This window comes from Macrobrachium nipponense, chromosome 13 (genome assembly GCF_015104395.2).
Source record: "Macrobrachium nipponense isolate FS-2020 chromosome 13, ASM1510439v2, whole genome shotgun sequence".
Classification (NCBI taxonomy): Eukaryota; Metazoa; Arthropoda; class Malacostraca; order Decapoda; family Palaemonidae; genus Macrobrachium; species Macrobrachium nipponense.
In genome coordinates, this window is record NC_087206.1 from 56,713,863 (window position 1) to 56,738,789 (window position 24,927).

At 44.6% G+C, this 24,927-nt stretch overlaps 1 protein-coding gene across 1 annotated transcript in view; it reads left to right on the forward strand.

Moving 5' to 3' along the window:
• The window catches only part of LOC135225798 (replication factor C subunit 3-like), a 133,444-nt gene that overhangs the window by 67,214 nt on the left and 41,303 nt on the right, over nucleotides 1-24,927 (forward strand). Inside the window, exon 5 of the mRNA XM_064265287.1 lies at nucleotides 7,142-7,260. Within this exon, the coding sequence (XP_064121357.1) occupies nucleotides 7,142-7,260 (119 nt within the window). The remainder of the gene's footprint in view (nucleotides 1-7,141; nucleotides 7,261-24,927) is intronic.

Sequence of the window (24,927 nt, forward strand, 5' to 3'; positions counted from 1 at the left end):
AGGGACTGAAGGCTAGGTCTTATTCAAAATTGGAAGTAGAGATCCAATTATTTTTCTTTTACCTGGTAAAGGACATCTTCTATACATAGCTTTTAATGTTGTAGACACATGTAAGAAATACATAAAGTATTTACCTTTGCTTCAAACAATAAGGATCTTTCTGATGAGGAAATTAAAGACAGATGATCGGATGCATGAAAAATTTATTGAGATATTCACTAATGCTTACAAATATACAAATGGTGTAGAATATGCCAGTTAGCAAAAATATAAAATGTTCAGGGAGATTGTCGGAGTATGCATCCCTCTACTCTGCTAAGTTGCTGGCTATAGAAAACACTTTAGAAGAAGCGTATTACATGAGAGATAATAATTTTACTATACTATATGAGGATTCTTTTAGTTATGTGCCATAAAGCACATGAATATTTGTAGCCTTGTTGTAACTAAAGTAAAAAAAAGAACTTATTTGCCCAGCCTTGAAGTCCAAGGTTGTTCAGTTGTGTTGGGCACCAAATCACTTTGGCATTGGTGGAAATGCAGTTGCTGATAAAGAAGCAAAGAAGGCATCTGAAGAAAATGCGATTAACTACAGGAAGGTATATACCTCATGCTGACATGGAACCTGCCATATATCAGTAGTACATAATAAAGTTATGGCAAGAGAGTTGGGCCTCTTCCGCACTTCTAAGCATGTAATAGAAAATACAAAAGAATTCAAGCAAATATCCAGCCTTGGGCTTCATCTAGCAACATAAATAGAGCTTATAAAACATATCTCTCTCATCTTAGAATTGACCACACATTCTTGACTCAGATTTTTGTTGGAGAAAAGTAATCCACCTGTCATGCTAGCCTGACAGTACAGCCCATGTTTGTGGATTGTTAATTGTAGCATTGTACTTGCTGCAGACATCTCCTTCAAGGCAAAAACCTTTATGAATTTTATACAGCAATAGCAGTATTTTAAATTTGATAAAGTTTTGAAAAGAGACAGATTTATATAATTTTATGTTTTTCTAATTTTTATCATTATATAATTATGACTTTTTAAAAGGTAAAAATGTATAAAATTTTGTATAGGGTTTTCTGTTTTATATCAGTATTTATAAAAAAAATTATTGTATGTTTTAAAGCCTACATAAATGTATTTAATGTGTTGTGTTCCAGTTTAAATGCATATTTTTTTATTTGTTTTAAAATTCATGTTCATTCATCACAGCACTGAATGACCTCGTTGGTCCCAGTGCCTGGCCTTTAGCATAAACCTCATAATCTGTTCCATTCCATTCCAAATGATCTCTTCATCTTTGTTTAAGTGTACTATGTAGATGTGTAGTACTCAGTGAGTTCTACATTGCATTGTTCATCTCCTAAAATTTGCACACAAATCTTTTGCTTTTGTCTATTATATGTATTGTATCCCAGATCTTGTCAAATATCCAAAGTTTCTTATTTTCACATAAGTGACTTACCAAACAATTACATTAGCTGTACACTTCCTTACCTGGCAGTCGAAAATTCAAATTCCTTGTGGCGGTAGCAGTGCTGCCATTGCTTGTGTAGGTGATACAGATCCCGCCCACTTTCGGGAGTACCTGGTACTGCTGAGCTTTAGACTTCAATTTGTTTTCTTCCAGCCACGGGGTAACACTGGTGGTTTGTTGCTGCAGTCGGCTTTCGTTGCCATTGTGGATTTTTTCTTTTTGGTGATGTACAATTTCTTGGTTGATTTTTTGCCTCATCAGTTAGCTGCCTAGTTATTAACAAGTTATTACAAAGATGTCTGATGATAGTTCTTCTTCAGTTAGGTTTTGCAACAGTGGCTGCAAACTAGATTGGCTAAACTATGTTACGATCCGCGCTCCAAATGTTTTAATGTAGGGGTCAGTGCTGTAGGAAGGTATTAACTTGTGATGAGTGCCGGAGTTTAGATGAACAAGGTTGGAAGACTTTTCAAACCCATTTAGATAAAATGGACAAAGATAGGAGAAGGAAGCAGAGCTTAGAGCATATAGTAAAACTAGAGTAGAGACAACTTCTGTGCCTTTAGAGGCGAGCAAACCGTCACTATCTTCTCCACTTTTATCAAATATTTCACTTTTTGATAGTCCTCCAACTTCAGTACCAATTACTCCAGACCAGGTATCCCATGTTTTCGATCCCAACACCATTTCCATGTTAGAGGTGTGTTCGTCAAGAGTCAAGCAATAAGGCCAGTGTTAGGCCAAGTGTCAGTGCCGTGTCCGAGGAGGCGGCTGTCCGTTCCCCGTTCTCCAAGACGAAGGTCACTGTCATGCTCCCCAGCTCCCGGGAGGAGACATACCAGAGGTCGAAGGGAGACTGGGGGGAGTTTGCCCACGGTCAGTCGCCGACTCCATCGATGTAGTCAACTCGCGAGTGCCCAGGACGACTCCGGAACAGATTTTTGGGGAGGATCGTCAGTCCTCTTCGGATAGCATAACTTCGGATGGAGTCAGACATTCAGGTGCGTTACATTCGCACACTTGCGAGACTGACTCGCATCGTTGGATTCATTGTGTGCAGTGGTACCAATTTTTCTACATAAAGGCAAATGAAGAATTTCATTATTCAGTGCTGTAGCCTGTGGTTGGAAAAGCCACAAGGAGTTGCCAGATGTCACCTGTAGCCTGTGGTTGGAAAAGCCACAAGGAGTTGCCAGATGTCACCAGAAAGCCACACTTATAGATAGACGAAATTCCTCAAAACGGCAACCCTGGTTGTGTGTCGATAGGAGTTTCGACTTGTTTGCCTCATTCGTCTCGAGCTGTTTCTACTTGTTCGCCTCATACTTCTCGTGTGGTTTTCAACTCCCAGTCGTTTGTTTTCAAAGAAGAGCCGTACGACAGCCACGACTTCGGCTTCGCCCAAGGATGATTCGAAGGCCAAACCCTTGCTAGAGGATTCCACTTTGGACCCATTTAAATATCAGCTTCAAGAATTGATGGTCTTTTTGAAGAAGACAACGAGCCAGACGGAAGAGGAAGACGGGGTGTTGGCCGGCATGTCGGAAGAGGAAGCCCAAGACCAGGATTCAAAGACCTCTTCTGCTTATTCTAGTCTGTTAAGGTTCCTGTTGCAGACATATCCGGACTTTTTTTTTAATCAGCTTCGCCTTCTTCCCCTCCGTCGATGTTTGTGAAGGATAGGAGATCAACGAAACCAGTCCTCGAAGAAAGCACTGAAAGAAGAGAAGAGTGGCTTGCTAAGAAGAGGAAGTCAGACAAGGCTTCGTTCGCCTTCCCTCAGTCGAAGCTGCAAATAAAAACTACAGGTTTTGTGCGACAGGAGAAGTTCCTTTTTTGGGAGTTTTCTGCCTCCCCCCCAAGGAGACTTCTCCGGCCTTGTGGACTCTCACTTACTCTGCCCGCTGTGGCTAAGGTGACTAGGAATAGTGTCTTCCTAGTTAAGTCTTTCATGGTTGACGAATTCAATGATTCGAATTGGGGACCGTTGAGCCACCTTAAAAGTACATCCAATTCCATTCCACTTCTTCATGCTTGGAAATATTGGAGGAACTAAAGACGAATGTCGAGGCCTCTATGCTTGGAAACTGATGTAACTTCTTGGTGTCCCTCAGAAATAACAAAATTCCGCAATTTCTGTTATAGATGTTTCAGAAGAAGAGATGCTAGGTCGTCTGCACCTTGACCTAAAACTCTCCACTGGGACTGGTAGAGCCCGGCAGAAGAGCTTCTTCTGCAGCTAGCAATAGCTTCTGACACCCTTCGCGGAAACGCTTTTGCTCGGACCAGGTTCCTGACAGTTTGAATCCTGTCAGGGCCAGAGCGGACAACCATTGTGGTATTGGTTGTAATGGGGTTGTCTGAGAAGTGATGGATTTTGTGGAAGTAGTCTGGTAAATCCACCAGCAGATTGAGAAGGTCCGGGAGCTGCTCTTTCCTGGGCCAGAATGGCGCTACTAGGGTCATTGTCACATTCTGGTGCGATTGAAGCTTGTTTAAGATCTCTCTTATCATTCCGAAGGGAGGAAAAGCGCAATCGTCCAGTCCTGCCCAATATAGCAGCATCGCATCTGTTCTCCATGCTAGTGGTTCTGGAATCAGAGAACAGGAAGGGGAAGGCGATTGTCCCTCGATGTGGCGAACAGGTCTACTGATGGTCTTCCCCAAAGCTTCCAGAGGTCCTGACACACTCTTGTTCAGAGTCCTTTCTGTTGGTAACACCTGATTTACCCGACTCAGTTTGTCTGCAATCTCGTTCATTCTCCCTTATGCAAATCTTGGAAGAAGGGTGATCCTCTTCTCGTTCGTCCAGGTGAGGAGATCTTCGGCTATCTTGCTTAGAGAGAACGAGTGGGTCCCTCCCTGCTTCCGCACATATGACAATGCTGTGGTGTTGGCCAAGCAGACTACTACGTTTCCTCCGGTGACTAAAGGTCGAACACTTGTACTCCTAAAAGGATGGCCTTCAATTCCTTCCCATTGATGTGCAAGGTCTTTCTCATTCTGTCCACAGACCTGATACTCTCTTGGCTCTTAGGAGGGCTCACCATCCGCTGGCTGAGGCATCTGAGAAGAACTGCAGGTCGGGGTTTGACACGACTAGGGAAATTCCTTCTTGTAATCTTTCCCTTGAAAGCCACTAACGAAGATCCACCGTTATCTCTTCCATCAGGGGGAAAACCAGTGAGTCCGACTGTGTCTACCGGGACCAATTTGCTTTCAAGAAGAACTGAAGCGGCCTCATGTGTAGGCGTCCTGACTTAACAAAACTCTCCAGTGAAGACAGGGTCCTGACTAGGCTCATCCATTCGAGAGCTGAGCAGGATGGGCGAACCAGAAACTGTTGGACTGGCGACAGGCAGGATTATTTCTTCTGCAAGGAGAGCAAAACCCGAAAAGCTAGAGAGAATCATCCTTGATAGAGAATCCTCAGGGAGGCAAAAACCCGAAAAGCTAGAGAGAATCATCCTTAATAGAGAATCCTCTGAGTAGGAATAATTGGGGCTTCTCAGTGGTTATTAAGATACCCAATTGTTGTGTCAAAGTAAGCGTCTTCTCCAAGTCGTTCACACATGGACGACTGGATCTGGCTCTCAGGAGCCAGTTGTCTAAGGATCCTCATCAAGTGCAGCCATTTTCCCGGAGGAGCAAGAATCCAAGTAAATACTTGAGGTGTGTGGCAGACTGAAGCAGAGGGCTCTGGACTGGAAGACTCCTCTTGAAGACGAATCTCAGGAACTTTCTGGAGTTCTGATGAATGGGGGCATGGAAGTATGCATCCTTCAGGTCGAGAGATACCATCCAGTCGCCCGGTTGGATGGCTGACATTACTGATTGACTGGTTTCCATTTGGAATTTCATCTTCCGGACGAGGATGTTCAAAGCGCTTACGTCCAAAACAGGCCTCCATCCCCCTGATACCTTGGGGACTACAAAGAGCCAGTTGTAAAACCCTGGGGAGTTCGTGTCTGTTACCTCCTCTATGACCTCTTGGCTGATGAGCTCTTCTACGTCTTTGGCTAAAGCCAAAGCTCTTATTGATCGCGTAGAGTATGTTGTCAAACAGACAGGTGTATTGGACAGTGGTGGATCCGGTGAAAGGGATCACATATCCCTCTCGAAGCACCTGTATGACCCGCTGTTCTGCTCCTCTTCGACCCCAATTCCTCCCAATAGCTGTGGAGTTTTGCCCTCATGGGTGGGTGAAGGACCTTTCGATCATTTATTTGTCTTAAAGAGAGGTTTCTTGGTAGACTTGGAGGTGGTTCGTAGGTTAGTCTTTGGTCTCTGCTGCCACCTCGACTTACCTCCTCGAAAGGTGTGCTTTTGGAAAGGTGAAGCTTTGGCTCCTGTTGCCCGAGGTTCCTTAGGTCTTCTCACTGATTGAGACAGAAGATCATTGGTGGACTTGTTCTCGAGGTCCGACAGTACATGCTTGATGGTTTCTTCTGGAAACAGGTGAACCGTTCTCTCTTCTTGAGTACTCCCATAGTGAATAAGGCAGCCAATTCCACTGAACCGTGTCTCGCTGCCCTGTCCGCACAGGACAACAGATTGAGCCAGTCCGCAGAAAAATCCTCATTCAGAGACTAGCAATCTTCAATTTTCTGGCTAACGCTGTAATTGTCCAATCCAGAAAACTGAAGACTTCTATCACCTTGTATAAGTTCTTCATCAGGTGTCAGTAGCGGAAATGGTGTTGGGAGAGGAAGCATAGGGGGACCCGGTTTTTACCCTCTACTGTCTCCTCGCCTTGAGTTTGAGGTGTTTTGTGTTTATGGGAAGCCTGGGGGTACATGTACTTGTAGTACCCACCAGTTCTTATATCTGGTTAAAGGTATCATATGGTTTTTAGAGTAGGTGATGGTGTTGTGTAGTTTAATCTGGTCTTTTTGCCCAGGGCAAGGGCAAATTATTGTTGTTTTTGTCAATCATCGGTGAACTTCCATGATTGCAAAAAATCCCACCATTAGTAGGGACAACCCTGGCCTTTACTGCCACGTCTCCTACATGTGATGAGAGCGCCGACCAGAGGCAGTATCTACCTGTAGCTGGTCTCTCACAAGGTAAGGTACTGGAGACATTATATATAATGTGAGCACATGACTTGTTTTTGTTCATAAAGCTGTCCATATACCCACCTCCCGGGTAATGTGAAGTCAGCTAAGGTAATTGTTTGGTAAGTCACTTGTGTGAAAATGATATTTTAATGATAAAATAAGGTTTCACATATACTTACCAAACAATTACCTTAGCTGTACACTTTCTTACCTGGCAGTCGAAAATTCAAATTCCTGGCGGCGGTAGCAGCGCTACCATTGTTTGTGTAGGCGATACAGATCCCACCCACTTTCGGGAATACCTGGTAGTGCTGACCTTTAGAGGGAGGGCTCTGATTATGTAATTGTTTGGTAAGTATATGTGAAACCTTATTTTATCATTAAAATATCATTTTTGTACATGAATCGATAATTAGTAATTTCTTCATCAGCTGGTAATTTATAATTCTCATCAATGTTATTGCTTGAATTTAGGTATTAGCCAAAAGTTACAGTAAAATTTAAGCAGTTACCTTATCTGAGGTTGTATGATTCACCATGTGAACAGTCATAATGTTGTGACCATTTCAAAACTTTTAACATTCGTTATTACAGGTTATATGCAAGAAGGAAAGTGTGTCATTACCTCCAGAATTAGCTAAGAGAATTGCTGAAAAATCAAATCGTAATTTGAGGAGGGCAATTCTTATGTGTGAAGCCTGCAGAGTCCAGCAGTAAGTCGCTTTAGTTTTCCTGAATTCTAACGTATTAGCTTTTAATACTTATCTTATATATTCTCTTCACATTCATTCATTTTGAATAAGATGCTTCTGTACTATGCAAAGTTTTTTTCTATTTCAGCATTCTTGGTCTTATTACCATGGCATGCAATTGCTTTGTAGTCAAAATCTTATGGAAAAATTAAGTCTTGAAATTATGAAAAAGCAAATGCTTTTTAATACAGTTACCATCCGAGTTACGACCTAGATCCGTTCCGACCAACAGGTCGTATGTCAGAATGGTCGTTAGTCGAAAATACCAGCCAAAATGGCCGACACGTGGATTATAAGTACTCGGTTAAAGTGGAAGATTATACTGTACTCGAGGACATATGATATGAATGTGTTGCATTTTTAAGTAACTTTTTCTTTTGAATAATATTATTGTGTATATACAAGCTGTTTATTTATCATTTTTATGCCTTTTAGTTTCACTTTTATAATTTTATCATACTTTTCTGTTGAATAATATTACTGTACACATGTATATACAAGCTGTTTATTTATAATTTTTATGCCTTTTAGTTTCACTTTTATCATACTTTTTCTGTTGAATAATATTACTGTTGTACTATACGTACAAGCTGTTTATGTATTTATCATTTTTATGACTTTTAGTTTCACTTTTATCATTTTATCATAGAGATATTTTTAATATTAAACTGTAGGTGCAATGTATTTAGCTTTTTTTTTCAGTTGCTTAGTTGATATACTACGTACATACATCTTAATATAATATGGTTTTAGAAATAAAATATTTATTACTGCAGTTGAATTTATTATACAAAAATACAAATGAAGATCAAAATACGAAAATAGAAAAGTTACAGTTCAAAAATAGAACATACAGCTGTAGTACAAAATAGGAAATACATATGCATGTAAAAAATAAGCAAAACAACACTCAAAATTAATGTTCACTGGTGCTTGGTTCGACGTCATCAACACTTTCTTCATACGCACGGTCAAAAGAAAGATCAGCTGTTAAGTCAGGCGAGGCAGGGGATGGGGAAGGGGTGGTTACTGCGCTGGCCGATGTAGGGGAGGGGGTGGCTTCGATGCTGGATGAGGCGGGCTTTTGTGTTCGTTTGACAAACATGCTAAGTGTCGTTTGGATCTTCTGCTTTTTCTTTTCATCGTAGATTTCTTTGTATGGCCTCATTACTTCTTGCATAGATCTCTCTATCCGGGCAAACCGTTTAACATTCGGATCCATTCCTTCCAATTTATGCAGCATTGTATTAAGCATTTGTATGGCTTCCGATAATCCCTTTACAGGAAACTTTTGTTCGTGCTCCTCCTCTTCTACAACTTCCTTTTCTTCCTCTCTTCTTTCTTCTTCAGCTTTCCTTTCTTCTTCATATTTCTTGATTACGTCCATCTTCATCTCCAACGTCAGTGCCTTCCTAGCTTTCTTGGCAGAATTGCATTCTGATGAGTCAGACTTTCTGTTAGGGGCCATAGCAAAGGTGTAATGAAAAAAATGTTCCTGCTACAATGTTACAGTACTGCTACAATGTCTAGACAGTGAGTGAGGTGGTTGGGATGAGTCTGTCTGGGATGCTGTGCTGCCGGCGCCGTCGTAACTCATACCGCGCCGCACGCACTACGCTACCGCGCTGCCAAACAGTAAACGCTGCCAAATATAAAAAAATAGACTCCTGTCGGACACTGTCGTAAGTACGGGTGGACGTAACTCGCGCAGGTCGTAACTCGGATGGTAACTGTATATTAATTCTAGGATAGTATAAGCTTAGGAATAGAGCCTACTAAATAATTAAAAAGAGATAGAGTTTTAGTCATAGTTTTTGGCTGTTAGGAATAAAGGGATTTTGACGAAGGAAAAATCTATTTCTGGGCAATGACCTGTGTCGCCCTGTGAAATGGTTCCTTTGATACTATTTCTTAGGTATAAATATTGCTATTCATCCTAGAGAAAAAAGAAACAATATAATGCCAAGATAAATGGCTCGCTCACCTCTAATAGAAGTGTCGGTATAGTAAAGGAGCGAGTGGAATCACTACCAGAGGTCCCTTGCCATTTAGCTTCTTCCTTCGACAAAACCCCCAACTACGGAGGAGCCATGCTACAGCTCCCGGTACTCTCTACTACTACCGTGAGCGCCTCCGACGCCTGTGACGTCATTCCTGAAGATAGCCTCCAAGCTTGGGGTAAGCTGGGTGAGGACAATCTAACTACAGGGTGGGGTTTCACAGGGCGACACAGGTCGTTGCCCAGAAATAGATTTTTCCTTCGTCAAAATCCCTTTTCTTGGCTTAACCTGTGTCGCCCTGTGAAATAGTACCAGAGAATGCTAAAACACCAAGCTTGAGGGACAGTACAGATAAATAAGAAGGTAAAAATAAACACCTGTAAGGTTAATAGTATAATGATCAACTTAAATTACAGTCTTACAATTAAAGTTAATAGTATGAACCCTTAAACATGGGTTAGAACTTAAAATTAATTAGCCTACCAAACAAACAAATTATATACAGGGTAGGCAAAAGACAGGATCATAAGTTGACTTATACATAAACAATGGAACTGAATCCCAACTAGAATGATGAACAACAGCAATACTCAAGGTAACAGAATACATAGAGGCGACTAAACTAAGTAAGGGTGCAATGGGGCAGGCAGAAGGGAAGGCTACAAGAAGTTATTAGAATTATTAAGAGTCAGGAGAAACTGTGTTTCCAGCTGCCACTGCTGGAAATTTGAGGGCTTCTAAGGGTTTTAGGAAGTACCGTTTGAAAACTGTCGGAGATTTCCAGCCTGTATATTTCTTAAGATCATCAAAATTCATATTTTCATACGTTCAACTTACCTGTCAAATATATACATAGCTATCGACTCCGTCGTCCCCGACAGAAATTCAAATTTCGCGGCACTCGCTACAGGTAGGTCAGGTGATCTACCGCCCTGCTCTGGGTGGCAGGACTAGGAACCATTCCCGTTTTCTAATCAGATTCTCTCTGTCGCCGGTGGTATCAACATTGTTGTTACTACCTCCTGACTGGAATTCTTTTTTCACAACGCTTTTGATCATCTCTCGCTGATATTTGGTGACGTACTTGGATCGTTGTTTTGGCATTCGCTATCGTGGACTGTTTTTTGGACTTTGTTTTGGAATTTGTGGATATGTCTGACTCTAGTGTTAGTTTCAGAGTGTGTGTGAATGAGGGCTGTAAGGTGAGGATTCCGAAAGCTTCGGTAGATCCTCACACTACATGCAGTGGTTGTAGAATGGTTGAATGCTCGATTGAGAATACGTGTAACGAGTGTGAGAAACTGAGTGCGCAAGAGTGGAAGAATCTAACGTCTTACTTGAAGAAATTAGAGAAAGATAGAGAGAGGAAAGCGGCTTACAAAACCCGCAGAATGTCTACATCTCGTGAATTACTGTCTAGTTCTGTAGCTTCTTCCTCTGATAATCATGCCCATTCTGTTTCAGCCCGTTCACAAATTGCTAATCCCTCTGGTTCTGCTTCGGAAATAGCGGAACAAAGAGCTTCCCTTCAGAAAATGCAGGAAAAAATGGCAGTATTGGAAGGTAAGGAAAGTGAATGTGGTTTCGCTAGTGATATTAGTGTTCCCAGTGTAGTGGAGGGGGCGTCTGGTCGTCTCTGCGATGCTCCCAGGCCTAGACCTCTTCCAAGCTCCCTGGCCCGGAGGAGAAGGAAAGTCGAAAGCCGTACGGGGGTTGTGGAGAATCCCCAACGATCAGGCGTCCCTTCGGCAGAATCTATCACATCACAAACTGCCAAGGACCGCTATAGGAAAAGCGTCCTTCGAGAGTGCTTTTTGTCTTCTAGTTCGCCCTCTCCGAGAAGAGGATGGAAGGAGTCGAAACTTTCCCGTCCGCTGAAGAGGAGTATGAAAGAACATGAGCTCAATTCTAGCCCCGAGCGCTTCTCTGAAGAAGATGCGCCTTCGGTAATAAAGAAGGCTAGAAAACAGTCAGACTCTGGGTCTGGAGGAGATCCTAGAGCGCCTTCCAGATCTCCCTCTCCTGATTCGAAAGATTCCTCAACCAGGAAAATTTTAATGAATGCGCAGGAGCAATTAGCCTCGTTGGTAGGAGTTCTTTCTAAGGAGCCTACTCGTAAGAAGGATGATAGGCTTCCTATTAAAAGATCTAAATACCGACCCCCTGTCACGCGCAACGAGCCTTCCGGGGGAGGTGTCGCACAGGCGACCATCTCCGGCGGGAATGGAGCGTTAGACAGGAGAGAAGTAAGAAAGGAAGTTACTCCTGTCAAGCGTTTGGCGCCAGCCAGGAGCCAGGCTCCGAGTAGGCGCAAAGAGCCAGAATATTCGGTACAACGTTCAAGATCTTCAACCAAGCGCCAAGATTTAACTGAAGAAGAAGATCCTGTTAGGAGTAGAGCGCCTGCTAAGCGCAATGTACTTGTTAAACGAAAGGCGCCTACCATGATCAATACTCCTACTAAACATCAGGAGTATTCAGAGCTAGTTACGCCTTCCAAAGATCAGGAGTATTTGGAGCGACATACTCCTGTCAGGAGCCAAGAGTCTTCTGACCTCGATACTCCTCCCAGGCGCCAGGAGTATTCTGAACTTAATACTCCTCCCAGGCGCCTGGAGTATTCGGAACTTTATACTCCTCCCAGGCGCCAGGAGTATTCTGAACTTAATACTCCTCCCAGGCGCCAGGAGTATTCGGAACAAGATGCGCCTACCAGACGCCAGGAGTATTCGAAGCGCGTTGCGCCTGCCAAGCACCAGGAGTATTCCAAACACGTTATTCCTTCCAGGCGAGATACTCCTGCCGTGCGCCAGGCGCATTCCCTGCATGAAGAGCCTGACATCCGACAGGAGTCATCCAAGCGTCAATCTTTTAGCAAAGAGAGAGTAACTCTTAGTCCCTCTCCAATTAGAAGTGCTTCTTCGGAAAGGAAGAGAGTAAGGGAAGAAACAGAGGAAAGAAGGGAGCCTTCTCCTTCCGAGCCTATGAACCCAGAAGATGCCTCGGAGGATGAAATGACTAGTAAGGAAGGATTTTCTAATTACAAAGTTCTTTCGTCCCTTCTTTTGGAAGAATATGGAGATTCTTTAACGCCAGCCGCTCTCTTCCTTTCCCCACTCTTCTCTGTTTTCGAGCACGAAAACGCACAAGTCTTCCTCCTTCCTGAAAATGAAGCCTGCTATATCTATGAGGAGGGCACTACAATCTCTTGACTCCTGGTTCAAGAAGAAGAAGGAGTTAGGAAGGACAGTCTTTTGTATGCCTCCTGCTAAACTTACGGGGAGGAGAGGCATTTGGTACGAAATGGGAGAGAATATGGGATTGTCTCTGTCCGTTTCGGCTGAGTCAGACTTCTCGAGTTTAGTAGACTCATCGAGAAGACACGCCTTGAATTCAGCAAAAGTAACATGGGGTCTTTCGGAAACGGACCACCTTCTCAAGGGAATTTTTCACACTTTAGAAGTTTTTAACTTCCTGGATTGGTCCCTTGGGGTTCTTGCCAAGAAGTCTCATGAAAAGGAACAACTGGACCCAGAAACCTTAAATAGCATCCTCACATGCATTGATAAGGCTGTTAAGGATGGATCGGCTGAAGTATGCTCCCTCTTTGGTGCGGGAATTTTAAAGAAGAGGGCGGTTCACAGTGCTTTCCTCACGAAGGCCGTCTCTCTTTCGCAGAGGTCCGCCTTATTGTTTGCGCCTCTCAGAACATCTTTTTCCCTCGCAGTGGTGAAGGACATTGCCCATTCACTGACTGAAAAGCCACTCAGGATCTCCTTAGCAATCCTCAAGGAAAATAGACCTGTGGCCAGTGAGGAAAAGCAAGGGGCTCGTCCAGCTCAGCAGCAGCCCTTTCGAGGAGGCCTTCCAGCTAGATCTATCGCCAGAAGGAAGTCAACTGAGAAAAGGGGTAGGTCTTCCTTCCGTCCCTTTAAGAAGGGAAAGTGAGAAATCTATCCTCCAAACACCTGTAGGAGCCAGGTTACATTTCTTTGCGAAAGCCTGGGAAGACATAGGATCAAATCCTTGGACGATGTCAATCATCAAGAAGGGTTATTACATCCCATTAAAGGACAGTCCTCCCTTAACAACATCACCGAGGGAACTGTCCGCCAGATACAAGGACCCTGTTCTGATGGATACTCTTCGTCAAATGGTGGAACAGATGTGGGACAAAAGAGCAATAGAGCTGGTGCTGGATCACAGCTCCCCTGGGTTTTACAATCGCTTGTTTCTTGTAGCAAAAGCCTCGGGGGGATGGAGACCGGTACTGGATGTAAGTGCGCTGAACAAATTCGTAAAACAACAGAAGTTCAGCTTGAAACGTCTGCTTCAGTCCTTGCAGCACTGCGTCAAGGAGATTGGATGGCGTCCCTAGACCTTCAGGACGCATATTTCCACATCCCGATTCACCATTCGTCGAGGAAGTAATTTCGATTTATGTTCGAGGGAAGGATCTATCAGTTCAGGGCCCTGTGTTTCGGCCTTTCCACGGCTCCTCAAGTCTTTACGGACGTGATGAAGAATGTATCAAGACACTTACATTTGAAAGGGATAAACGTCTCCCTGTACCTGGACGACTGGCTCATCAGAGCCAGGTCTCAAAAGCAGTGTTTGGAGGATCTGTCAACAACACTGGAATTGACAAAATCATTGGGATTGATCGTGAACCTCGAGAAGTCTCAGATGATCCCCAGCCAGAACGTGGTTTATCTGGGGATTCAGATGGATTCTCGGGGTTTTCGAGTTTTTCCCTCTCAAGAGAGAATAAGGAAAGGCTGTGCCACGGTATCGAGCTTCTTAGGGAAAGAGCGCACTTCAGCGAGGGAATGGTTGAGCCTTCTGGGGACCCTTTCCTTTCTCGAACAGTTCTTTCCACTAGGAAGACTACATCTTCGTCCACTTCAGTTCTTCCTGAGAAGAAGTTGGAGTTGGAAGACAGGACAACTCTCGGACACGTTTCCAATCTCGGAGGAAATAAAAAATAATTTAAGGTGGTGGTTGATTCCCTTAAAAGAAAACAAAGGAGTATCCCTGCAAGTACGGAACCCAAGCCTGACATTGTTCTCAGACGCGTCGGAGTCGGGCTGGGGTGCAACATTGGGATCCAAAGAAGTGTCAGGCACCTGGTCGGCAGAACAGGTGTCATGGCACATAAATTGCAAAGAGCTTTTAGCAATTCACCTTGCGCTAAAGAGCTTCAAACACATAGTCAGAGGCAAGGTTGTACAGATAAACTCAGACAATACTACCGCTCTGGCTTATGTCAAGAAACAAGGAGGGACTCACTCTTTCGCTCTATACGAGCTGGCAAGAGACCTGTTGATTTGGGCGAACCAAAGGAAGGTAGTTCTTCTAACGAGGTTTGTCCAAGGGGAGAGGAATGTGAGAGCGGACAGACTGAGCAGGAGGTTCCAGGTTCTTCCCACAGAATGGACACTCCACTCAGAAGTCTGTCAGAGCCTTTGGTATCTTTGGGGGAAGCCTCAAATAGATCTGTTCGCCACATTCCTCTCCAAAAGGATAGACACATTTTGTGCCCTAGTAGAAGATCCCAGGGCTTATGCAACAGATGCCTTTCTCCTGGACTGGTCAGGGCTAGATGTTTACGCTTTTCCCCCGTTCAAGATACTGGGGGAAGTAGTCAGAAAATTCGTGGCATCCGAAGGAACCAAAATGACTCCGATTGCTCCGTATTGGCCATCTCAGATTTGGTTCACAGAGGTAATGGAGTGGACAGTGGACTTCCCCAGATCTCTTCCAAACAGGATAGATCCGCTCAAACAACCCCACTTCGAGAGGTACCATCAAAACCTACCTGCTCTTGCTCTGACTGCCTTTCGACTATCGAAAGACTTGTCAGAGCGAGAGGGTTTTCTCGCAAGGCAGCAAGCGCAATTGCTAGAGCCCGCAGATCATCTACTAGGCGAGTGTACCAATCGAAGTGGGAGGTTTTCAGAAGTTGGTGCAGGTCGAAGAAGCTGTCCTCTTCCAGTACCTCTGTGACCGAAATTGCGGATTTCCTTCTGTTTCTTAGAGAAAAGTCGCATCTCTCTGTACCGACTATTAAGGGGTACAGGAGTATGCTTTCAGCAGTCTTTAGAAACAAGGGATTAGATTTAACGAATGATAAAGATTTGCACGACCTCATTCGTTCCTTCGAAACATCAAAGTCAGTGGAACCTAGGGTTCCAAGCTGGAACTTAGATGTGGTTCTTAAATTTCTATCCTCCGAAGAATTCGAACCACCACACACTGCTTCATTTCGTAATATCACTAGAAAGTGTTTCTGATGTCTCTTTGCCAACGGCAAAAAAGTCAGCGAGTTGCACGCCCTTGAATCACGAGTCGGCTTCAAAGGGGACTCTGCAATTTGTTCTTTCCAGTCTCTCTTTCTTGCCAAAAATGAAAACCCTTCGAATCCCTGGCCCAGGAGCTTCGAGGTAAAAGGACTTACTAGTTTGGTGGGCAGAGAGGCAGAAAGATCCCTTTGCCCAGTTAGAGCTCTTAAATTCTATCTGGACAGAAAGAAGCAGTTGGGGGTTCGCAAAAAGGTCTTTGGTGCTCAGTAAAAGACCCCAAGAGAGCAATGTCCAAGAACGCCTTAGCCTTCTTTGTTAGAAGTGTTATTACGGAAGCTCATAAGAATTGTCCAGATGATTCTTTTAATCTTTTAAGAGTGAGAGCCCACGAAGTTAGGGCAATCGCAACGTCTATTGCGTTCCAAAGAAATATGTCACTTAAAAATATTTTGGATGCAACTTATTCGAGATGCAACTCTGTGTTTGCATCTCATTACTTAAAAGATGTGCGAGTTACGTATGAGAAATGTTTTTCTCTAGGTCCGTTTGTGTCAGCACAGACGGTTCTGGGTAAGGGAGCTAGCACCGATCCTTAATAATGATTGTAACCCTCTTGTTGGATGTGTTCTTGAGTTTCCTGTGCATGGAAGTGTCAGGTGTCGCACAGGCGACCTTCACTTCTCTTCACTAGGAGAATCGAGTGACAGCTGACTTTTAGAAGGGTACAAAAATTTTTTTTTTTGTACTATTGTATGTGTGGTTATTGAGTTTTTGGTTGTTTGCTAAGAGTTTGGGGATAGCTCTTGGCAATCTTAGAACTAACACGGGTGTTAGGTTCGGGTGATCGGGATCGGTTGTGTGCTCCTTAAATGAAGGCGTGCTGTCATATTAGCGGATGTGCTCCCATTGACAAATGCCAGTTAGGCTCTGTCGAGTAAGTGGATGATACCCCATCGACAGACCCACAAGAACTCTTGGCCACAGATCCCACCATCTCGCTAAGGCTCTTGAGGTGAAGCATGACTCCTGGACATGTAGTCCACGAAGTCTTCCACCTGATAAGGTAGGAACCAAGGTCTATAAATACCTACAACATATGTTGTTTACCTGTCTAGTCAGTAGTTAGCTGTCTCTTGCCCTCCACCAAAGGGTGTCAATCAGCTATGTATATATCTGACAGGTAAGTTGAATGTATGAAAATGATATTGTTATGATACAATAAAGTTTCATACATACTTACCTGGCAGATATATACAATTGAAGACCCACCCAGCCTCCCTGCAGGAGACAGGTGGAAGAGAGAATCTGATTAGAAAACGGGAATGGTTCCTAGTCCTGCCACCCAGAGCAGGGCGGTAGATCACCTGACCTACCTGTAGCGAGTGCCGCGAAATTTGAATTTCTGTCGGGGACGACGGAGTCGATAGCTATGTATATATCTGCCAGGTAAAGTATGTATGAAACTTTATTGTATCATAACAATATCATGTTGGAAATAATTAATAGATGTGGCCACTGCCCTAACATTGTGGGCCCAAGAAAAGGACTCTGGGTTTGCCTGTTTAATGAAGTATAATATTTGTTGGGATAATGTACCACCTTCCTTTCTAATGAACAACGGACCTGAAGACTTCAGAGTTGTTCTACCGAGGTAGGCTCTTAATGAGTTGACAGGACAAAGGGAAATGTCTTGAGGTAGTGGTAGGATTTTCCACGAGGACCATCTGTCCTGTGGATCTTCATTTTTGGCTAGAAAGTGGAGATCTGGGGATAAGAGGACTTCCCCTGAGAGGAGGAACTCAATGTGACCCGGTTCCCTTGATAAGGCTGACAGTTCTAATATTCTAGCTCCTGAGGCTAAACTTAATAAAAATAGGGTTTTCCTCAAGAGAGATATATAATTGCAAGAGTCATTTTTAATGTCTGAGGCCAGTTTGAGGACATCATTTAAGAACCAAGAGACTGTTTTAGGTCTCGTTGATGGTCTTAATCTAGCACAAGCTTTTGGTATGGATGTAAAGTACAAATCCGTAAGATCTATGCTAAAACCAAATTGGAAGATCTTTTTAAGAGCTGATTTGGTCGTGATAGTGCTTGCTGCTAAACCTTTCTCAAACAATGATCTGAAGAAAGTTATGGCTAGGTTCATTGTCATGACTTGAGAGTTTGACACCTTAAGGAACTCTGCTAGTTTCTTAACAGATGAATCATATTGATGCAGGGTAGATTCTCTTTTATCTGATTTCAAGAATGAAATAATCTGGGGATCAATTTCTGCATTCCTCATAGCTGCGAATTTCAGAAAATCCATAAGGTTAGGGTTTTCTGAATTCTTGAGGAAGCGGACACAGTCTGAGTTTGCACTAACTGGGTTAGTTTGGGGTTGGGAATCCGTAGGGGTCGGAGTCTCAACTCTAGAAGTAGAGGGAACCAATTGCTCTTGGGCCAGTTGGGAGCTACTAGAGCTACTTGGCCCTTGAATGTCCTGAGTTTGTTTAAAACTTTCATGAGAAGGTTCACCGGAGGGAAGAGGTAAATCTTCTTCCATTTGTTCCAATCGAGGATCATTGCATCCATAGCATATGCTAGAGGATCGAGGTTGGGTGCCACGTAACAAGGGAGTTTGTGGTTTGACTCCGTGGCGAAGAGGTCTACTTGTGAAGTCCGGGGACTTGTAGACTGATCCAATGGAACGAACTCCTGTCCAGTGTCCATTCCGATTCCAACGGAACGGAGTGAGATAGAGTGTCTGCTACTACGTTCTTGACCCCTGCCAAGTGAGTGGCTGACAAGTGCCATTTGTTTTTGTTTGCCAGAGAGAAGATGGCTATCATGACGTGGTTCAAGTGGCTTGACTTGGATCCGCCCCTGTTGATGCAGTGTACTACTACTGCACTGTCCAGAACTAGTTTGAAATGTGAGTTCTTGGGCGGACGGAGTCGTTTCAGTGTGAGAAATACTGCCATGGCTTCCAGTACATTGATATGTAGCTGGTGGAATGTTAACGACCAAGTTCCTTGAACTTTTTCGTGCTGGGAGTATCCTCCCCACCCTGTTAGTGAGGCGTCCGTGTGGATCACTAATGATGGAGGAGGAATTTGTAGAGGAATTGCTTTTGAAAGATTCTTTGTCTCCGTCCAGGGGCGGAGACGTTTCCGTAAGATCGCCGGGATAGAGGCTAGTTTGTCCCGTGATCTGCAATTCGCTTTTGAACGCCATACTCTGTTTATATCCTTGAGTTTGGCTCTGAGCAGAACGTCTGTGACTGATGCAAACTGGAGTGAGCCCAGGATCCTCTCCTGGCACCTCCGGGATGTTTGTTGTTGTTTGAGAAATTGCTTTGTAGCTCTTGCTATTTCTTTCCTTTTCAACGACGGAATTGATAGTGTGCTCGATTGTAAGTCCCACTGAAGGCCTAACCACTGGAATCGAGATTCCGGTGTTAGTCTGGACTTGATTTTGTTTATTTGGAAACCTTAAATGTTCCAGGAATTTGATCACTTGACCGTTGCTTCCTTGCATTCTTTGGGGTTTTTTGCCCAAATAAGCCAATCGTCCTGATAAGCCACTAGCATTATTCCCTGTTTCCTTAGCTCTTGCACTACTGCTTCCGCCAATTTGGTGAAGATCCTGGGGGCTATGTTGAGCCCGAATGGCATTACTTTGAAGGAGTAGGATCTGTTGCCTAGTTTGAAGCCTAGGAATGGACGGAAGTGTCTGGCTATGGGAACATGATAGTAGGCATCTGTAAGATCTATAGAGGTTGTGACGGCCCCACGGGGAAGTACCTGCGAAACGGTCAGCATCCTGAACTTGTCGCAATGAATGTATAAGTTCAGATGGGACAAGTCTAGGATGATTCTTCGGTTTTCAGAGTCTTTCTTTGGCACGCTGAACAAGCGTCCTTGAAATTTTAAATTGTTGACTCTTGAGACTACTCCTTTGAGAAGGAGGTCTTGGGTATACTCTACCAATTCCGTTGTTGGTGCTTGATAGAATCTGTTGGTTGGAGGAGGGCCCTCTAGCCAACTCCAACCTAGGCCTTTGGTCACTATACTCTGAGCCCAAGGGCTGAACCCCCACCGCTGGCGGAAGAGGTACAGTCTCCCTCCTACCTTGGGACTCTCACTGCTGGTTTGCCGAGGGGCGGCCACCTCTTGCTCCTCGGAAACCTCTTCCCCTGCTTGCAGCCCTGCCGGATCCTCTGAACCGAGAGGCACCTCTTGCTCTGCTACCTCTCGCGAACCTATTGAAAGCTTGAAAGTTCTGGCTTTCATAGGTGGAGTTGTAGGCTGGAGAGACAGCAAAGGAAGTAGAGGGTTGGGGTTGCTGGGACTGTGGGGTCAGACAAGATATTGCTGTTGACCCGTTCGACGGTGGCCCTTGCCTGTGTGCTGGGACTGCCTGAACCAACGTCTGCTGAGGAGGCTGGAAGGGAGAGAACTTCCTTGGTTTCTTCTTGATCCTTTGACTTGGACCAGAAGATTCCTGTCTCCGCTTCGTTACCAGTCCCCATCTGACTTTGAGGCACTGGTTGACTTTCGAAGCCTCATGTAGGACCTCTGCTACCACTGGTGCTGGGAAGAGGTCTGTCCCCCAAATTGAGGAAGCTATCAGCTTGTTTGGTTCATGGCGGATTGTAGCTTCCGCCAGAACGTGCTTCCTGCAATTCCTCTTGGCTATTAGGAAGTCGTAAAGGTCACACTGCATGGTGTGCAGCAGACCTTTAGCCATAACCTTAAACAACGGCTCTTGTTGGTATACAAGAGCCGTCATCTCCCCCATAGTCATAGAGGAAAGGGATCTCGCGAGCCTAGTCCGGGCGTCGTACTCCATCTGGATGAGGAAGTCTCTCACTAAAGAGAGTGGTGGCACAGTCTGCCTTGAGTGTTCCTACTGAGAAAGTAGGAACTGCCCCCTCGAAGTATGTCTCGGAGCCTGGGACCAGGAGAGAGGTGGGTTCCGTCTCCCGGAGTTGAGGCAGGGGCTCGTCCTTCAGGGCTGCCTGAAAGGTTGCTTCCACTACCTTAAGGGTAAGTGGTAGCGGAGTCCCTTCCACCGGAGTGAAAATGGTGAAGGGACTTCTAAAGGCTGTGATGCGGGTGTTCTCACATTCCCATTCCTCTAGGCTTCTCAGTAGAGTCTGCTGCGCCTGTTCCCTCGGAAGGATGACTGTCTCCTTGGGAACTTTGTCCTCTCATCATGGCTGCTTCCGTTAGTCGGACGTAGCCAATGAATGGGGGTTGAAGGTCCCTGGGGTGGAACTCGAAGTCTTCCAGCCTTCGAGTTCCGATGCCTTCGATGGTCAACATTCTGTTGACAAACGGGGCATATGAGGCAATCCTCCAAGGATGGCTGCCTTAAATTCCGGCAGTTGGCTGGAATCTGGCATTGGGAGAGGAGAAGGTGGCACAGCTAGGGGGGATCCTGCCGCGATCGTGGTTTGAATCCCGGCGATGGCATTCTCCTGAGCAGCCAGCCGTTCCGCCAGCGATTGGATCGACTGGCCGGGAGACGCAACAGAACTGGAGAGCTGGGAGAGTACCGAGCCGACCTTGTTGTCTACCAAGGACCCTACGATAACTCCCACCTGCTCCAGGATGTTGGCCGAGAAGGATTCGGGATCGAAAGGAGGGACTTGAACCCGATCCTTACGAGATTTACGTTTGGGGGACCTCGACGCTGACGAAGAGGCATCCCTTGATTTAACTGCTCCGGGGTGGTGAGCCGGAGTTACAGCGTCTGCCAAGTTGACCGATTTCTTGGGGAGAGACTTCTTAAGTTTCTCCTCAGTCGACTTAGCCTTGGGGATCACTGAAGCAACCTTAGGACGGACAGACCGCTGGTCTTCAGTGAAGCCCCGGAAAGAAGTAGAAGTAGAAGGATCAGTGGAAGGTGATGGAGAAAGGGAACTCAGGAAAAGGCCCTGAGAACCCGCAGAAGCTGCCCCTACTACACCCTTACCTGTACCCATCGAGTCTATAGCCATGGGTTCGACGTCGAGGTTCATTGCCGTGACGTCTTCCGCTACATCCTCTGGAAAGTCTCCATCCTGAAGGGAGATCATGACTTGGAGGTCGGCCAGCAAAGGGGCGGCCACTACAGGGTCCACCACTGATCCCTTCTTGGCTCCGGGGAATATCAGGTCAGCCATGTCCTGGGTAAGGATGTAGGGGCGGCCTTTCGAGTTCCGGCCAAATCCTCCCACCCATGCTTTGAGGGTAGTCAAAGCCTTCTTCTTCTCCTCGTCAGAACCCTGTAAGAAAGGTCTAGAGTTAGGGAAAGGGTAGGGGAGGAATGTCTGTTGTGTTGAGACTATATGAATATGTGTCCCACATGTGAAATATATACAATAATAACAAGTATTCCAGGTGATGAATGAAGATAGTGCTAAGAAAACTTACTACTAGTGAGGCATCGCCTACTAGCAAGTAGCAGGTTTGGCAGGCTTCATGGTGCCAAACTAGAAAGTCCTCCACCTTCACTGCGCATCCAGCATGGGAGCGGCAAACTACATGGCCGCATGGGTCATGAAGGACGGCAATGCACCCAATCTCCTGGCAGCACAACATCTGTAAGTCAAAGGATACATGAGTACCATTGACAACCTCCGGTGGTATAATTATGCAAAATATCCATGGGTGCCGGAGTAGGACCGACGGATAGTGTTCTACTTATAAGTGGCATGCAAAAGAAACTGCCGTAGTAAGCTCTAAGGCTCGCTCCGTATGAATAAGGACTTAAAGTAGGGGCATGCACTTAATAACACGTAGAATAGTTACGAGGGGGGGAATAGTCTCTGCCTCCGCCTAGGCTCACTTGTTATATGGGTAAAATAAACTCCGTCGGGCCCGGAGTTGAGAATAATGAGTGAGGAAGGTCAAACTTCTGTTGAAGTAAGGGATAGGACATGAGGTAGAACTAAAAACCCCCGGAGTAACAACAAAAGGTCCTTAAAAGTAACAGAAAACCATCATATCAGCAAGTGCTCGTGTGAACTATCCTAGGTGGATAGGCTCCCAGTGGTCCCCTCCCCCCTCTCTTGTTGTTCGGTAGCGGCGGAGTATTACCGCCGGACTGAACTGGGGAGGGGAAGGGTAGGGAAGTACGTGGGGTAGGGGAACCTTCCAACCAGTTAAGGTCGGAGGAGGTAGGGGGAGAAGGTCCCGAGCCCCCGAGGCACGTGATGAGTGAGAGCACCAGTAGGGGGAACTCCCCACAAGCCCCGTGAGTCACCCCCTCTCATGCAAACTCGGACGCTAGCTGTGAGAAACGAGTCAACACCCATTGGTGTGGGTGGCAATGTGTGGAGGGGGGGATGGAGGGGACGGGTGGAGGACCCCGTAACCGGGTGGCTCACCGCGATCGACCAGCGGCCTTCCCAGCCAGGTGATAAACACGAGGTGGGGAAGGTCCATCGGAACAACAAAGGTCGAATCTAATATAACTGATATATATTAGGATTACTTATAATAAAATAAATTAAATCAAAACATATAAATATAATGCGATATCTTAAAGCTAGGCTAACACGGGGGACACGAATAAACTAAACAAATCAGAATAAAGGTATAGGCTAATCGCCGATCCGAAGAAAGGGGTATGTTAGCCTAACCTAACCTCTAGTTCAAGAGAAGGAGGGCAGGCTAATCGCTAATCCGAAGATTGGGGTATGTTAGCCTAACCTAAATGTAAGGTCAGTGATAACAGGGTTAGGCTAATCGCCAGTCCGAAGAATGGTGTATGCTAGCCTAACCAAGTACCTACTAGTAAGATTGAACGGTAATCAGGAACTAGAGTAGGCAAGAGGGAACATAAGAATAATTAGTATGATATGACGCTCTAAACCATGACTGATAAAAACTCCTAACAAACGTAAGGCATAGCTAGGCTAAGGTCCGAAACGTGCGGTCGGAGCGTGCCCTGTGAAGGCCTAACTAACAAGCTAACTGCATAAAAGATGTAGAAACTATGTATAAGTAACCATATCAATAGTACTGTGAAAAGGGAAATCCCTAACGGTATGGGAGACCGAAAGAGAGAACCCTTACCGCCATGCGGTCGAGGGGCAGACCGGGCCGATAAGGCTCCGAACATACAAAAAAACACGTAGATCATCATAAAATGAGATCAGTAACCCCAAACAGTACTTAACTTAGAAGCAGAAGCTGAAGACATCTTGGAAAAACCTCAGAAAAGCGATCGCACAGCACAGAGAAAAAAGCAACGTGTGGCGGCGATGGCGGCTATCAAAGGAATGACGTCACAGGCGCTCACGGTAGTAGTAGAGAGTACCGGGACCTATAGCACGGCTCCTCCGTGGTTGGGGGTTTTGTCGAAGGAAGAAGCTAAATGGCAAGGGACCTCTGGTAGTGATTCCACTCGCTCCTTTACTATACCGACACTTCTATTAGAGGGGAGCGAGCCATTTATCTTGGCATTATATTGTTTCTTTTTTCTCTAGGATGAATAGCAATATTTATACCTAAGAAATAGTATCAAAGGAACCATTTCACAGGGCGACACAGGTTAAGCCCAGAAAAACTATTATGCCTCAAAATGTTAGAATACTATGTCATACAGTACTTTTGAGAACATGACAGCTTGTTTCATGGCCCTTCCAGAGGTTTTAATTTTGGTTTTTACTGATGGCTAGCTAGCTTCTTTAAGGATAGATTATACTGTAAAGTTAATCACAATGTGTTTGATTGTATTCAAGACAGTTTATGAGAAGGGAAACATGTAACTTAGCCAAAACAGAAGTAGGTCTTTGCTGGTGTTTCCATTGATGTTATCAAATGAATGTGTTATAACGATAACTATTTTGATTTATTAAACATAGTCTTGTAATTCAGTTTAATTGTCAAGTAAAAAAACTGAACTTTGATTAAAATAAATTTGTCTGGTGGTGAAATCTGTATCACTTGGTGTATCAGTCTAGTGATTGTCGTTTTGGAGCTTTTTCTGTCCCAGGATTCTGGGATAAAATTAGTCTCAATCCCGGAAATTCCTGTGATTTTCAATTTATAAAATTCAACATATATATATATATATATATATATATATATATATATATATATATATATATATATATATATATATATATATATGTATGGTATATAGTATATATATATATATATATATATATATATATATATATATATATATATATATAAATATATGTATATAAATATATGTATAATATATATATATTACGTGGGAAAAACCGCCATGTATTTATAAGGTAAGCGTGGACACGAAACGGAAGGCAGACCCCCCTCCCCACAAACACCCAACTACAGACAGGCTCTCTCTCTCTCTCCCGG